The sequence below is a fragment of the Ranitomeya variabilis genome, chromosome 1 (genome assembly GCF_051348905.1).
Source record: "Ranitomeya variabilis isolate aRanVar5 chromosome 1, aRanVar5.hap1, whole genome shotgun sequence".
Taxonomy (NCBI): Eukaryota; Metazoa; Chordata; class Amphibia; order Anura; family Dendrobatidae; genus Ranitomeya; species Ranitomeya variabilis.
This window is the reverse complement of record NC_135232.1, coordinates 222,463,829-222,478,864: the sequence shown is the minus strand read 5'-3', so window position 1 is coordinate 222,478,864 and position 15,036 is coordinate 222,463,829. Positions and strand designations below refer to the sequence as shown.

The following is a 15,036-nucleotide window of genomic DNA, read 5'->3' as shown; positions in this document are numbered from 1 at the left end:
TACATTTCTGTGTAAGCTGAGATATTTGCATTACTGTTAGCATTGCTCTTCTGTTGTGACTTTTGAGCTGCCTCCAATACTTTCTATTATCAGTATAACAACACACAACAACTGCAATAATGACATGACAATCTTATTGCGGAAGGCCAGAATACCGAGAGTCAGGGACCAGGGTAGCAATGCCATTGAAGTGTGAGAAAAGGGAGTATAGTGTTTTGTTTTTAACTTACTTGGAATTAGTTTAGCTAATTAAAAAAAAAAAAATTAAAAGTGAAAATAATATTAACCCCATTTAGGAAGTTAAAACATAACTAATTTTAATTTCATAAATCATTACTATACATAAAAATATGCAACTTTGTAATTTATCTAGAGAAATTGCCTCATTTCGCCTCCTGGACTTATCTTTTACTGTCAATTTTTGAGTAGAATCTATAAAATCCATCTTCAGGGAACACAGATTTCCCCTTTGCTAAGATAGTTAACAGTTGGTGCCTTTAAAATTCTATGGAGAGACAACGGTGGTCAGTGAGGCATGTCATTACCAATAGTTGGAAACTGCTACTGCTTTTGGTGACCTCTAGTAAATGAGATCAGCAAGTCTTCAGACGGTCGATCTCCCTCTTGGGTTGTAAGGCTTGAGAAGGATAATGTATTGCTACAGGGCGTGAATGAAGCTTTGTATGGAAGAAGTACAGAATAGGACTTACAGAACTTGTAGCACATACTTTACTCATTCTGCAACAGAATGGCAGAAAGCAAGGTCACAGTGTAGATGAGGAAGAACATTATGGACTCTGCGCCGAACAGTAGGAAATGCAAATTGGCTATTATACCACAAGAGCTGTTGTAATATTATATTTATGGACCTTACCATTCCCCAAAATAAAAAAATTCCATCATGTTATGTCCCTACTACGATCTAGAGAACTGAAAGATGCGCTCCGCCGTGCTTTCTAAATGCTGTAGCATCAGTAGAGCAACTTATATTGAACAATAACATAACCATGGGTTATTCTGCTGAAAGTGGAACCTGTTCTAAACATAACAATAGGCTAACCACAATGACCTCCATCTCCCGAAATAGAAGTGAGGTATTTATTTTATGCACGTTCCCAATGTGTATTTGTTCTGGATAAGGAAACAGTAATTTATTTATTTTTACTTTTGACTCCTCAACACATTAATTGGTCCTTCCCATAATCTTAGTCTTATCAGGCTGATACCACACAATGTGATGTAGGATTTGACCACAGTAAAGTTGCTTTCAGCATAATGCCAATCCAGCCATGAACTGCAGAGCAGAGATACTCAAGTGGTTACAGTGATAAGAACAATAATTACCATTTTTAAGATCGGGTTGTCAGGTAGCCCTTCTTTGGTAACCAGTCTGTCTCGGATTACTCAGATACTTAAGTCCTTAGCTCAAAGACACTTGGGCACGGAGCAAAAGAGCTTCTGCTAAGTTTTATTCTGTAAACCAAGCTGAGCTTGCATTTTCCAGAACAAAGCTGCTCCATGTTTCTGTACCTGGTTGTGATGAAGATGCTATTAAAACAGTTTATCAGCCTGTGCTTTTCTCTGCTTCAACACAAACTCAAATTTAAAGGGACTCTGTCACCTGAATTTGGAGGGAACAATTTTCAGCCATAGGGGCGGGGTTTTCGGGTGTTTGATTCACCCTTTCCTTACCCGCTGGCTGCAATATTGGATTGAAGTTCATTCTCTGTCCTCTATAGTACACGCCTGCATAAGGCAGGATTGACTTGTGCAGGCATGTACTACGGAGGACAGAGAATGAACTTCAATCCAATATTGCAGCCAGCGGGTAAGGAAAGGGTGAATCAAACACCCGAAAACCCCGCCCATATGACTGAAAATTGTCCCTTTAATTGAGGAATCGTAAAGGGAATCTGTCAGCAGGTTTTTGCTGTGTAATCTGAAGACAGCATGATGTAAGGATTAAAGGTACCGTCACATTAAGCGACGCTGCAGCGATATAGACAACGATGCCGATCGCTGCAGCGTCACTGTTTCGTCGTTGTGTGGTCGCTAGAGAGCTGTCACACAGACAGCTCTCCAGCGACAAACGATGCCGAAGTCCCCTGGTAACCAGGGTAAACATCGGGTTACTAAGCGCAGGGCCGCACTTAGTAACCCGATGTTTACCCTGGTTACCAGTGTAAATGTAAAAAAAAAAAAAAAAAAAACACTACATACTTACATTTCGGTGCCTGTCGCATCCCCCGACGTCCGCTTCCCTGCACTGTGTAAGCGCCGGCCGTAAGGCAGAGCGGTGACGTCACCGCTGTGCTTTGCTTTACGGCCGGCACTGACACATTCAGTGCAGGAAGCTCTGAGCAGCAGCGCGGACGCCGGGGGACGTGACAGACATCAGAAGGTGAGTATGTAGTTTTTTTTTTTTTTTAACTTTTACAATGGTAACCAGGGTAAATATTGGGTTACTAAGCGCAGCCCTGCGCTTAGTAACCCGATATTTACCCTGGTTACCATTGTAAAACATTGCTGGCATGGTTGCTTTTGCTGTCAAACACGACGATACACGCCGATCTGACGACCAAATAAAGTTCTGGACTTCTAGCTCTGACCAGCGATATCACAGCGGGATCCAGATCGCTGCTGCGTGTCAAACACAACGATATCGCTATCCAGGACGCTGCAACGTCACGGATCGCTATCGTTGTTAAGTTGTTCAGTGTGAAGGTACCCTAAGACACAGATGCTCCTTGGTTTTGCTCACTTGTAATGACTGTTTTAGCACCAGAAGATTATCATTGATCAGCAGCTCACGGTCTATAGACATTGTATTTACAGAGCCTGGTTTGGTCACGGTCAGCTCTCTCAGTCCTGCTTTATTGCCAAATCTAAAATTGATTTGTCAGAGCCACTGCACCGAGTAAACTGGGTGACACATCCTTAGATTGAGGGTCTCTTTGCCTATATAATGCGGCTCTCAGATGAGGTAGCAAAAACCTGCTGACAGATTCCATTTAAAAGGAATTTGTCAGCGCAAAATGACTGTTGAACCAAGCATAGGTGCTCAGTGTACCCTTGTTGTGCTTGAGCTGTTGTGCATTCTCCCACTTACTTGTTTTCTATCTCCATCAATGGAAGGCATGATGGAAAACTAATCAATGGAAAGGAGCAGTGACCTGCTCAGCCACAGCAAGGGTGCACAGAGTGCCTTTGTTGATTTGAACACACTAATCAATCACAGCCTTAGCTAAGCAATTTTGACTTTTATTCCCAGCGCCTTGAATCACAACCAAAACGTCAAATCCCTAGAATTTGCCATACACACGATGTCATGATCTCCTGCTTCCTCCCCATAATGTCAGGAGAAATTGTTACAACCATCTGCTGTATGATTAGATTATGACAGAAGGTTTTTAAAAGTTCCCATCACTGAATGTTATGCATTATCCTTGTAACATTTCAGGTAGTATGCCCCTTAACATTTACACTGTATATTATTGCTAGCAAGAAAGCTATGTATAAACCCAGCTTATTTTAATAGTCATAATATTAAAGAGGTGGTCTGACATTAATATATTTTAATCCTAAATCTCTAGATTGTAACATTCATTTTCTTAATATACATTAAAATTCCCTACTGTGCTCTCAAAATTAGATATATTTAAAACCCACTTCCGTTTAAACATTCAGGGCTCCTACTCACTTGCGCGAAACTGAGATGAGTCTTGCACGGCAATACCCGGCGCTGCACCTGGCACAGAGGAGAGGAGCCTGCGGCTGTATCTATTCCTATATGGCTGCACGCTCCGATCTGAGTGCCGGCAGCAGCGCCGGGTATTAACATGCGAGACTCAGAGTTTCACACAAGAGAGTATGAGCCCTTAGATTGAAAATCCCCAGTACATGCTGTGATACTCAAACGGGACGCTTTCTGGGGGCAAAGGCTGCTGTCACGGCCACAGACTGTCCCCACTCTGAAACAAGTCATCATTGATGTCCATCTCAGGGGCTGGGCTAGTCCCTACCCTACTGAGCATGCACCACTGGTCTATTCCGATGTATGCTCAGTACGAACTCACTAGCCACTGTACAATATTCTTTTCAATGCAGTAACAGTGTGCCATCTTGCCGATGGAGCACATTGTAAGGAGAAAACGTGGAGATCAGGAAGCAGCCCTGCCCAGGAAAGGAGACGTCCGTTTCGGAGGCAGGCCTCTGCTCACCGCATTCTTTCCTTACAATGCACACTGACCATGCACTCTGTTGCTGGCTCGTCATTTCTAAGTATTGTCAGGAATGGAGCACACAGGCACGGTGCATTGTAAGGCATATTGCAAGGTGATAAGGGAGCTCGTACTGAGCATATGTCAGAATTGAGAACTGACGCATGCTCAACAGAGCAGGGACTAGTCCAGCCCCTAACATGGAAATCATGGATGATGCTTCGTTTCAAGTTGGGGACAGAGCCTGCGGCTGAAACTACAGCCTCTGCCCCCTGAACACATCCCAGTCAGTATCGCAGCATACACTGGGGCTTCTCAAACAAGTCTCATGAAAACAGAAGTAGCTAAAAAAATAAATAAAATAGATGAGAGGTAATAGTAGAGTCTTAAGGTACCGTCACACTGAGCAACTTTCCAACGAGAACGACAGCGATCCGTGACGTTGCAGCGTCCTGGATAGCGATCTCGTTGTGTTTGACACGCGGCAGCGATCAGGATCCCGCTGTGATATCGCTGGTCGGAGCTAGAAGTCCAGAACTTTATTTCGTCGCTGGATCACCCGCTGTCATCGCTGGATCGGTGTGTGTGACACCGATCCAGCGATGTGTTCGCTTGTAACCAGGGTAAACATCGGGTTACTAAGCGCAGGGCCGCGCTTAGTAACCCCATGTTTACCCTGGTTACCATTGTAAATGTAAAAAAAAAACCCACTACATACTCACCTTCTGATGTCTGTCACGTCCCCCGCCGTCAGCTTCCCGCACTGACTGAGCGCCGGCCGTAAAGTAAAAGCAGAGCACATCGGTGACGTCACCGCTGTGCTGTGCTTTACGGCCGGCACTGAGACAGTCAGTGCGGGAAGCTGACGGCGAGGGACGTGACAGACACCGGAATGTAAGTATGTAGTGTTTGTTTTTTTTTACATTTACAATGGTAACCAGGGTAAACATCGGGTTACTAAGCGCGGCCCTGCGCTTAGTAACCCGATGTTTACCCTGGTTACCCGGGGACTTCGGCATCGTTGGTCGCTGGAGAGCTGTCTGTGTGACAGCTCTCCAGCGACCACACAACGACTTACCAACGATCACGGCCAGGTCGTTTCGCTGGTCGTGATCGTTGGTAAATCGTTTAGTGTATCGGTACCTTAACCCCTTAACGACCGCCGATACGCCTTTTAACGGCGGCCGCTAAGGGTACTTAAACCACAGCGCCGTTAATTAACGGCGCTGTGGAAAAAGTGAATAGCGCCCCCCAGAGTCGGATTTTCTCTGGGGTCTCGGTTGCCGAGGGTAGCCGAGACCCCAGAGAACATGATTCGGGGGGTTTTTACCGACCCCCGAGTTGCGATCGCCGGTAATTAACCGTTTACCGGCGGTTGCAACAAAAAAAAAAAAAACGCGATTTGCCGTTTAATTTCTCTGTCCTCCGATGTGATCGCACATCAGAGGACAGAGAAATGTGGTCCCCGATGGCCCCCAATAGCCCCCCAATACTCACCTACCTCCCCCGGTGCTCCTCGTGTCTCCCCATGGGCGCCGCCATCTTTTTTGCGGGAAAAAATGGCGGGCGCACGCGCAGTGCGCCCGCCGCCCGGATGTTCTTTGGGGTCTCGGCTGCCGGGGGTAGCCGAGACCCCAAAGAACATGATCGGGGTCGATTTGCACCGACCCCTGCTTTGCGATCGCCGGTAATTAACAGTTTACCGGCGACCGCAAAAAAAAAAAAAAAAAAAAAGCGATCAGTTATTTCTCTGTCCTCTGATGTGATCGCACATCAGAGGACAGAGAAATAGGGGGATTCGGGGACCCTAACATACTCACCCGGGGTCCCTGGGTCCTCTTCTGTCTTCTCCTGCCAGCCGGCTTTTTCATCATGGCGGGCGCATGCGCAGTGCGCCCGCCATCTGCTGCCATCTGCCGGCCGGCAGGAGAAGACAAGTTGGGGCTAAAATTAGGGTTAGGGTTAGGGTTAGAGTTAGGGTTAGAGTTAGGGTTAGGGTTGGGGCTAAATTTAGGGTTAGGGTTAGGGTTAGGCTACTTTCACACTAGCGTTTTTTGGCTTCCGTCGCAATGCGTCGTTGGAGAAAAAACGCATCCTGCAAAAGTGCTTGCAGGATGCGTTTTTTCTCCATTGGCTTGCATTAGCGACGCATTGCGACGGATTGCCACATGTCGCATCCGTCGTGCGACGGATGCGTCGTGCTTCGGCGGACCGTCGACACAAAAAAAACTACATGTAACTTTTTTGTGCGACGTGTCCCACATATTTCAGTGCCACGTGCCACGTATTTAAGTGACACGTGCCACGTATCAAAGTGCCACGTGCCACATATTTCAGTGCCACGTATCAAAGTGCCACGTGCCACGTATCAAAGTGCCACGTGCCACGTATCAAAGTGCCACGTGCCACGTATCAAAGTGCCACGTGCCACGTATCAAAGTGCCACGTGCCACGTATCAAAGTGCCACGTGCCACATATTTCAGTGCCACGTGCCACGTATCAAAGTGCCACGTGCCACGTATCAAAGTGCCACGTGCCACATCTTTCAGTGCCACGTGCCACGTATTTAAGTGACACGTGCCACGTATCAAAGTGCCACGTGCCACATATTTCAGTGCCACGTATCAAAGTGCCACGTGCCACGTGCCACGCATCAAAGTGCCACGTGCCACGTATCAAAGTGCCACGTGCCACGTATTTCAGTGCCACGTATTTAAGTGACACGTATCACGTATAAGTGCCACGTGTCACGTATTTAATTGCCACATATTTAAGTGCCACGTATCAAGATTTTCCATGGAGAACAGACACATCCAGAGATATGTCTGCTCTCCACGGCTGCAGCAACACACTGACAGGAGCCATAGTTCCTGTCGGTGTGTCACTGCGCATGCGCGAGCGAGTTTACCGGCGGTCATTGACCCCGGCACTCTCGCTTAACGGCAGTGCTGCGTGGGAAAGTTCAACGCAGCTGTACTGCTGTTAACCGAGACGCCGGAGTCATTGAACTCCGGAACAGTACGCGATACACTGCTAGGAGCTTCGCTCCTGGCAGTGTATCGCCGGAGAGCAGCCGATCGGCGTGGGACACTCGTTTTATGGATTCTGCGGACAGGGAGTATGAATTTGGTTTATTATTTTTGGATTTTTTCCTGGAGGATCGAGGGCTTCGCCTACAAGTGTGCTGTTGGTGAGTATATACTCTGTTATATGTTGTATGTACTGTGTGTCATGTATGTGTATTGTGTGTAGGTGTTTTGTGTAACTTTACAATTGTGCTAAGTCGCCGGACACAGGGACAACTCTCCCATCCTAATACCGGATGGGAGTAGTAGTCCCATACGGCGACTTAGCACAATGGTGGCACTAGCGTCGCATGGGGACACACACACGCACACACACACACACAGAAGGACTCCATGCTGCTTCACTGGGGGGCGGGGGCTTCCCTCTTCCTGTCCGACGTCACGTCCGGTCCTGGGTGTCAACCCCTCCGTACAAAGACGCCGACACCCAGGACAAAGGCGCTGTGTGTGGAAGGTGATATGGGGCCCTAGGGGGATACGCAGACACGCCGCTGCGTAAAGAATTGACATGTCAATTCTTTTTACGCCGGCGTGTTTGCAGACAAAAGCGCCGCGTTTTTTTGCGGTGTGTCTGAACGGCAAAGTGAATTTCTCATTCACTTTGCCGGCAGACGAAAATGACATTGCGCATTTTTGAAAAGCGCCCGCAAAATAGCCCGCAAAATAGCGCTCAAAAATGCGCTATGTCTGAAAGTAGCCTAAGGCTTCTTTCACACTTGCGTCGGTACGGGGCGGTCGCAATGCGTCGGCCCGATGTACCGATGCACGTTGTGAAAATTGTGCACAACGTGGGCAGCGGATGCAGTTTTTCAACGCATCCGCTGCCCAGTCTATGTCCTGGGGAGGAGGGGGCAGAGTTACGGCCACGCATCCGCGGAAATGGCAGACGCGACGTACAAAAAAAAGGTTACATTGAACTTTTTTTGTGACGACGGGGGCTAAAGTTATGGTTAGGGTTGGGGCTAAAGTTAGGGTTGGGGCTAAAGTTAGGGTTAGAGTTGGGATTAGGGTTAGGGTTTGGATTAGGGTTGGGATTAGTGTTACGTTTGGGATTAGGGTTGGGATTAGGGTTAGGATTAGGGTTAGGGGTGTGTTGGATTTAGGGTTTTGATTAGGGTTATGGTTAGGGTTGAGATTAGGGCTGTTTTGGGGTTAGGGTTGTGATTATCGTTAGGGTTGTGATTAGGATTATGGATCGGGTTGAGATTAGGGTTAGGGCTGTGTTGGGGTTAGGGTTGGAGTTAGAATTGGGGGGTTTCCACTGTTTAGGTACATCAGGGGGTCTCCAAACACGACAGCCAATTTTGCGCTAAAAAAGTCAAATGGTACTCCCTCCCTTCTGAGCTCTGCCGTGCGCCCAAACAGTGGTTTACCCCCACATATGGGGCATCAGCGTACTCGGGATAAATTGGACAACAACTTTTGGGGTCCAGTTTCTCCTGTTACCCTTGTGAAAATAAAAACTTGGGGGCTAAAAATCTTTTTTGTTGGAAAAAAATATATTTTTTTATTTTCACTACTCTGCATTATAAATTTCTGTGAAGCACTTGAGCTTTCAAAGTTCTCACCACATATCTAGATAAGTTCCTTAGGGGGTCTAGTTTCCAAAATTTGGTCACTTGTGGGGGTTTCTACTGTTTAGGTACATTAGGGGTCTGCAAACGCAACATAACGCCCGCAGACAATTCTATCAAAGTCTGCATTGCAAAATGGCGCTCCTTCCCTTCCGAGCTCTGCCGTGCGCCCAAACAGTGGTTTACCCCCACATATGGGGTACCAGCATACTCAGGACAAATTGGACAACAACTTTTGGGGTCCAATTTCTCTTGTTACCCTTGTGAAAATAAAAATTTGGGGGCTAAAAAAATCTTTTTTGTGGGAAAAAAAATATTTTTTATTTTCACTACTCTGCATTATAAACTTCTGTGAAGCACTTGGGCATTCAAAGTTCTCACCACATATCTAGATAAGTTCCTTGGGGGGTCTATTTTCCAAAATGGGGTCACTTGTTGGGGGTTTCTACTGTTTAGGTACATTAGGGGTCTGCAAAGGCAACATAACGCCCGCAGACAATTCTATCAAAGTCTGCATTCCAAAATGGCACTCCTTCCCTTCCGAGCTCTGCCATGCGCCCAAACAGTGGTTTACCCCCACATATGGGGTACCAGCATACTCAGGACAAATTGGACAACAACTTTTGGGGTCCAATTTCTCTTGTTACCCTTGTGAAAATAAAAACTTGGGGGCTAAAAAATCTTTATTGTTAAAAAATATATATTTTTTATTTTCACGACTCTGCATTATAAACTTCTGTGATGCACTTGGGCATTCAAAGTTCTCACTACACATCTAGATAAGTTCCATGGGGGGTCTAGTTTCCAAAATGGGGTCACTTTTGGGGGGTTTCTGCTGTTTAGGCACATCAGGGGCTCTCCAAACGCGACATGGCGTCCGATCTCAATTCCAGTCAATTTTGCATTGAAAAGTCAAATGGCGCTCCTTTGCTTCCGAGCTCAGCCATGCGCCCAAACAGTGGTTTACCCCCACATATGGGGTGTCGGCGTACTCAAGACAAATTGTACAACAGCTTCTGGGGTCCATTTTCTCCTGTTACCCTTGGTAAAATAAAAATTTGGAGGCAAAAAGATCATTTTTGTAGAAAAAATGCGATTTTTTTATTTTCACGGCTCTACGTTATAAACTTCTGTGAAGCACCTGGGGGTTTAAAGTGCTCACCACACATCTAGATAAGTTCCTTAAGGGGTCTAGTTTCCAAAATGGTGTCATATGTGGGGGGTCTCTACTGTTTAGGCACATCAGCGGCTCTCCAAACGTGACATGGCGTCCGATCTCAATTCCAGCCAATTCTACATTGAAAAAGTAAAACGACACTCCTTCTCTTCCAAGCTCTGCGGTGCGCCCAAACAGTGGTTTACCCCCATATATGGGGTATCGACGTACTCAGGAGAAATTGCACAACAACTTTTGTGGTCTAATTTCTCCTGTTACCCTTGTGAAAATAAAAATTTGGGGGCAAAAAGATCATTTTTGTAGAAAAAATGAGATTTTTTATTTTCACGGCTCTACGTTATAAACTTCTGTGAAGCACTTGGGGGTTCAAAGTGCTCACCACACATCTAGATAAGTTCCTTGGGGGGTCTAGTTTCCAAAATGGTATCACTTGTGGGGGGTTTCCACTGTTTAGGCACATCAGGGACTCTCCAAACGCGACATGGCATCCGATCTCAATTCCAGCCAATTCTGCATTGAAAAAGTCAAACGGTGCTCCTTCACTTCCAAGCTCTGCGGTGCGCCCAAACAGTGGTTTACCTCCACATATGGGGTATCGACGTACTCAGGAGAAATTGCACAACAACTTTTGTGGTCTAATTTCTCCTGTTACCCTTGTGAAAATAAGAATTTGTGGGCGAAAAAATCATTTTTGTGAAAACAAATGCGATTTTTAATTTTCACGGCTCTACGTTATAAACTTCTGTGAAGCACTTGGGGGTTCAAAGTGCTCACCACACATCTAGATAAGTTCCTTGGGGGGTCTAGTTTCCAAAATGGTGTCACTTGTGGGGGGTTTCCACTGTTTAGGCACATTAGGGGCTCTCCAAACGCGACATGGCGTCCGATCTCAATTCCAGCCAATTCTGCATTGAAACAGTCAAACGGTGCTCCTTCACTTCCAAGCTCTGCGGTGCGCCCAAACAGTGGTTTACCTCCACATATGGGGTATCGGCGTACTCAGGAAAAATTGCACAACAAAATTTGTGGTTAAATTTCTGTTTTTACACTTGTGAAAATTAAAAAAAATGGTTCTGAAGTAAAATGTTTGCAAAAAAAAGTAAAATGTTAATTTTTTTCTTCCACATTGTTTTAGTTCCTGTGAAGTACGTAAAGGGTTAATAAACTTCTTGAATGTGGTTTTGAGCAGCTTGAGGGGTGCAGTTTTTAGAATGGTGTCACACTTGGTTATTTTCTATCATATAGACCCCTCAAAATCACTTCAAAGGTGATGTGGTCCCTAAAAAAAACATGGTGTTGTAAAAATGAGAAATTGCTGGTCAACTTTTAACCCTTATAACTCCCTAACAAAAAAAAAAATTGTTTCCAAAATTGTGCTGATGTAAAGTAGACATGTGAGAAATGTTATTTATTAACTATTTTTTGTGACATATCTCTCTGATTTAAGGGCATAAAAATACAAAGTTTGAAAATTGCAAAATTTTAAAAATTTTCGCCATATTTCCATTTTTTTCATAAATAATCGCAAGTAATATCGAAGAAATGTTACCACTAACTTGAAGTACAACATGTCACGAAAAAACAATCTCAGAATCAGCGGGATCCGATAAAGCGTTCCAGAGTTATAACCTCATAAAGTGACACTGGTCAGAATTGTAAAAATTGGCTCGGTCATTAAGTACCAAATTGGCTCTGTCACTAAGGGGTTAAAAGTGTATTAGAAAAACAATTAGATTATTACAATAGACATTTACGATTAAAATCCATATTCGTTTTGGACCACCCGTTAAAGGAAATTCCAAAAAGAACTGTTAGAGTGCCACCACATCTAGGTACTGCTATATGTTCTTATACTAGTAGTTTGAATAGACATGACATCTGCTTGTCTTAGGACAAATGTCTCTCAGGCTCCGCTATGCTTACCTAGATTTAAAAAAAAAAAAAAAAAGTAAGCCAAAGCACACCAGCTCAGCCTCAGGACACTTCAAATTCGCTTGGTGCATGGGGCTTTGGCGCGCTTTCAGGTTCGCATTCGCTTAGTGCATGGGGATTTTGGAGTGCTTTCAGGTACACAAACCAAACATGTAAAAATAAAAGATGTGAGCAAACACTTAGGGTATGTGCACACGTTGCGGATTTGGCCCTGCAGATCCACAGCAGTTTTCCATGCGTTGTACAGTACCATGCAAGCCTATGGAAACCCAAATCCATAGTGCACATGCTGTGGAAAATACCGCGCGGAAACCCTGTGGTTTATTTTCCACAGCATGTCAATTCTTTGTGCGGATTCCGCAGCGTTTTACACCTGCTCCATAATTGGAATCCGCAGGTGTGAATACACATGTGAAATCCACACAAAAACTGCGGTAAATCCGCAGGTAAAACGCAGGGCGTTTTTCCTGCTGATTTTTCAGAATCTGCGTGGCAAAATCTGCACACGAATCCGCAACGCGTGCACATACCCTCAATGCCCAAGAAGCACTGTGTGTAATAGCTACATTATACACACATACAAGGAAAATTAGCAACACAGTCCTATTGTGGGTAGAAGACTTTCACATAAACCTCAGTTTGTAATAACTGTAAAGATTATGGAGTGTAAGCATGTGAGCAGGGCCCTCACTCCTCCTGTAACTGTGTGTGATTTGTATTGTACTTATCTGTACATGTTCTCGCTTAATTGTAAGGTGCTGCGGAATGATAGTACTGTATAAATAAAACTTATTAGTATTAGTTTGCCTATAACCATCTCCTCGCTTTTTTCCTACCCTCAGGTAAAAGTGGCAAACCCGGAAGGTGTTCTCGAAGCAGCTCGAACAATATTTCTTGAAAAAGAAAAATGACAACAGCTTTACTAATGCCTTTACTTGGGAAATGCCATTTTAAAATTATGTGCCATGTATAAATTATTGTATTAATCAGATTGTCATATCTCGGTTAAAAGTTTGAGAGTGTGTTCTGAGAGGGAAGTATCAGCATTTCACAAGTGTCAGCTAGACATCAATATTTCCAGTCTATTAGGAAGAAAACAAATAGCCGGGTTACTTACGGTAATGCTCTTTTAATGAGTCCATGACAGCACCCACTGGAGAGATAGGGATCCGCCCCAAGGAACAGGAAACCTACAGAGACATAAAAGGGGGCGGTCCCCCTCTCCTCCTCAGTTTAATTTCAGAGTACCCGGAGGACCGCCAGTGTTAGTCAACCATTACAATGTATCATCAGAATATAAACTTCATAGAAGTAATTACATTGGCTTTAATTAGGGAGGGATGCGACTGGGTGCTGTCATGGACTCATTAAAAGAGCATTACCGTAAGTAATCCGGCTATTTACCCTTCGCCATGACAGCACCCACTGGAGAGATTTCCAGAGACCAACACCTAGGGGGGGACCACCGTGCTGAGGATAGTCCTGCCAAAGTGTAGGTCAGAGTCGGAAGACAGGTCAAGCCTGTAGTGATTATAGAAAGTGGAAGGAGCCAACCAAGTTGCAGCCTTACATATATCCTCGATTGGCACGTTCCCTTTTTCGGCCCAGGAAGAAGCCATGGCTCTGGTGGAATGTGCCTTGATACCCTCCGGAGGTTCTTCATTTTTCATGGAATAGGCCAACCGGATAGCGTCTCTTATCCACCTGGATAATGTTGCTCTTGTGACTCCATATCCTTTCTTTTTGCCCTGGAAGGATATGAACAGAGCCCTACTCTGCCTCCAACTACTGGTTTTCTCAATATATTGCAAAACTACTCTCCTGACGTCTAGAGTATGAAATTTTTGTTCTTCAGGAGTAGAGGGGTCTTTAAAGAAAGTAGGAAGATGTATCTCTTGTGACCTGTGGAACTTCCCTGCTACCTTAGGAAGGTATAAGGGGTCTGGTTTTAAGATTAGTCTGTCATGAAATGTGAGAAGGTAAGGTTGATCTATCGACAGGGCCTGAATGTCGCTGACTCTTCTAGCCGATGTTAAGGCTACCAAGAAGGCTGTTTTTAGCGACAAGTGTTTCAAGGATGCTGTGTCTATAGGCTCAAATCGAGATTCTGTTAGAGAGTCTAAGGCTACGTTCACATTTCACAACGCAAACAAAAACGCAGCAAAACGCATGCACAACGCTGCGTTTTGCGCCACATGCGTCCTTTTTTCATTGATTTTGGACGCAGCAAAAATGCAACTTGCTGCGTCCTCTGCGCCCAGACGCGGGCGCCGCAGGGACGCATGCGGCGCAAAACGCAAGTGCGACGCATGTCCATGCGCCCCCATGTTAAATATAGGGGCGCATGACGCATGCGGCGACGCTGCGGCGCCCGACGCTGCGGCGCAGACCGCAAATGTAAACGTAGCCTAAGACTAGATTTAGATCCCAAGGAGCTACCCTAGGTATGTGGACAGGAGTAACTCGTTCACAGGCCGTGATGAAGCGGGATACCCATTTATTACCAGCAATATTATGGCCATAGAGGGCACCCAGAGCGGACACCTGGACCTTCAGTGTATTAACCGACAGACCTAACTCTTTCCCTTTTTGTAGAAATTCTAGTATAGATTTTATTGGGACTTCAGAGGGGTTTGAACTAGTATGGAACTGAAGAAACTTTTTCCATATTTTAGTGTAAATTTTTGTTGTAGATGGTTTCCTGCTAAGCAGGAGTGTATCAATTAGGCCTTTTGAAAAACCCCTGGAATTTAATATCTGCCTTTCAAATTCCAGGCCGTCAGGTGGAAGCTGTCCACCTGAGGGTGGAAGAAAGGTCCCTGAGAGAGAAGGTTTGGGATTGAGGGAAGAACCCAAGGATCCGTCACCGACATTGACCGTAGGCACGAGAACCATGGTCTCTTGGGCCAGAATGGTGCTATCAGTATTATCCTGGCCTGCTCTTCCCTGATCTTCCGTATTACTTGTGGAAGCAGAATTATCGGAGGGAAAGCATACGCTAGTTTGAATTGCCAGGGTGTTTGAAGAGCATCTAGAATGTCCGGGT

The 15,036-nt window shown here is 45.3% G+C and overlaps 1 protein-coding gene across 2 annotated transcripts in view; it reads left to right on the top strand.

Annotated features, from left to right (window-relative positions):
* MORN3 (MORN repeat containing 3) overlaps positions 1-14,159 on the top strand; it is a 76,107-nt gene extending 61,948 nt beyond the window's left edge. The window contains exon 7 of one of the 2 annotated variants that reach the window (XM_077293014.1): positions 12,833-14,159. In XM_077293014.1, coding sequence (XP_077149129.1) covers positions 12,833-12,901 — 69 coding nt within the window. In that variant the 3' untranslated portion in view covers positions 12,902-14,159. The remainder of the gene's footprint in view (positions 1-12,832) is intronic. The other variant, XM_077293011.1, reaches the window with a different exon arrangement.
* Positions 14,160-15,036: the final 877 nt, after the last annotated feature.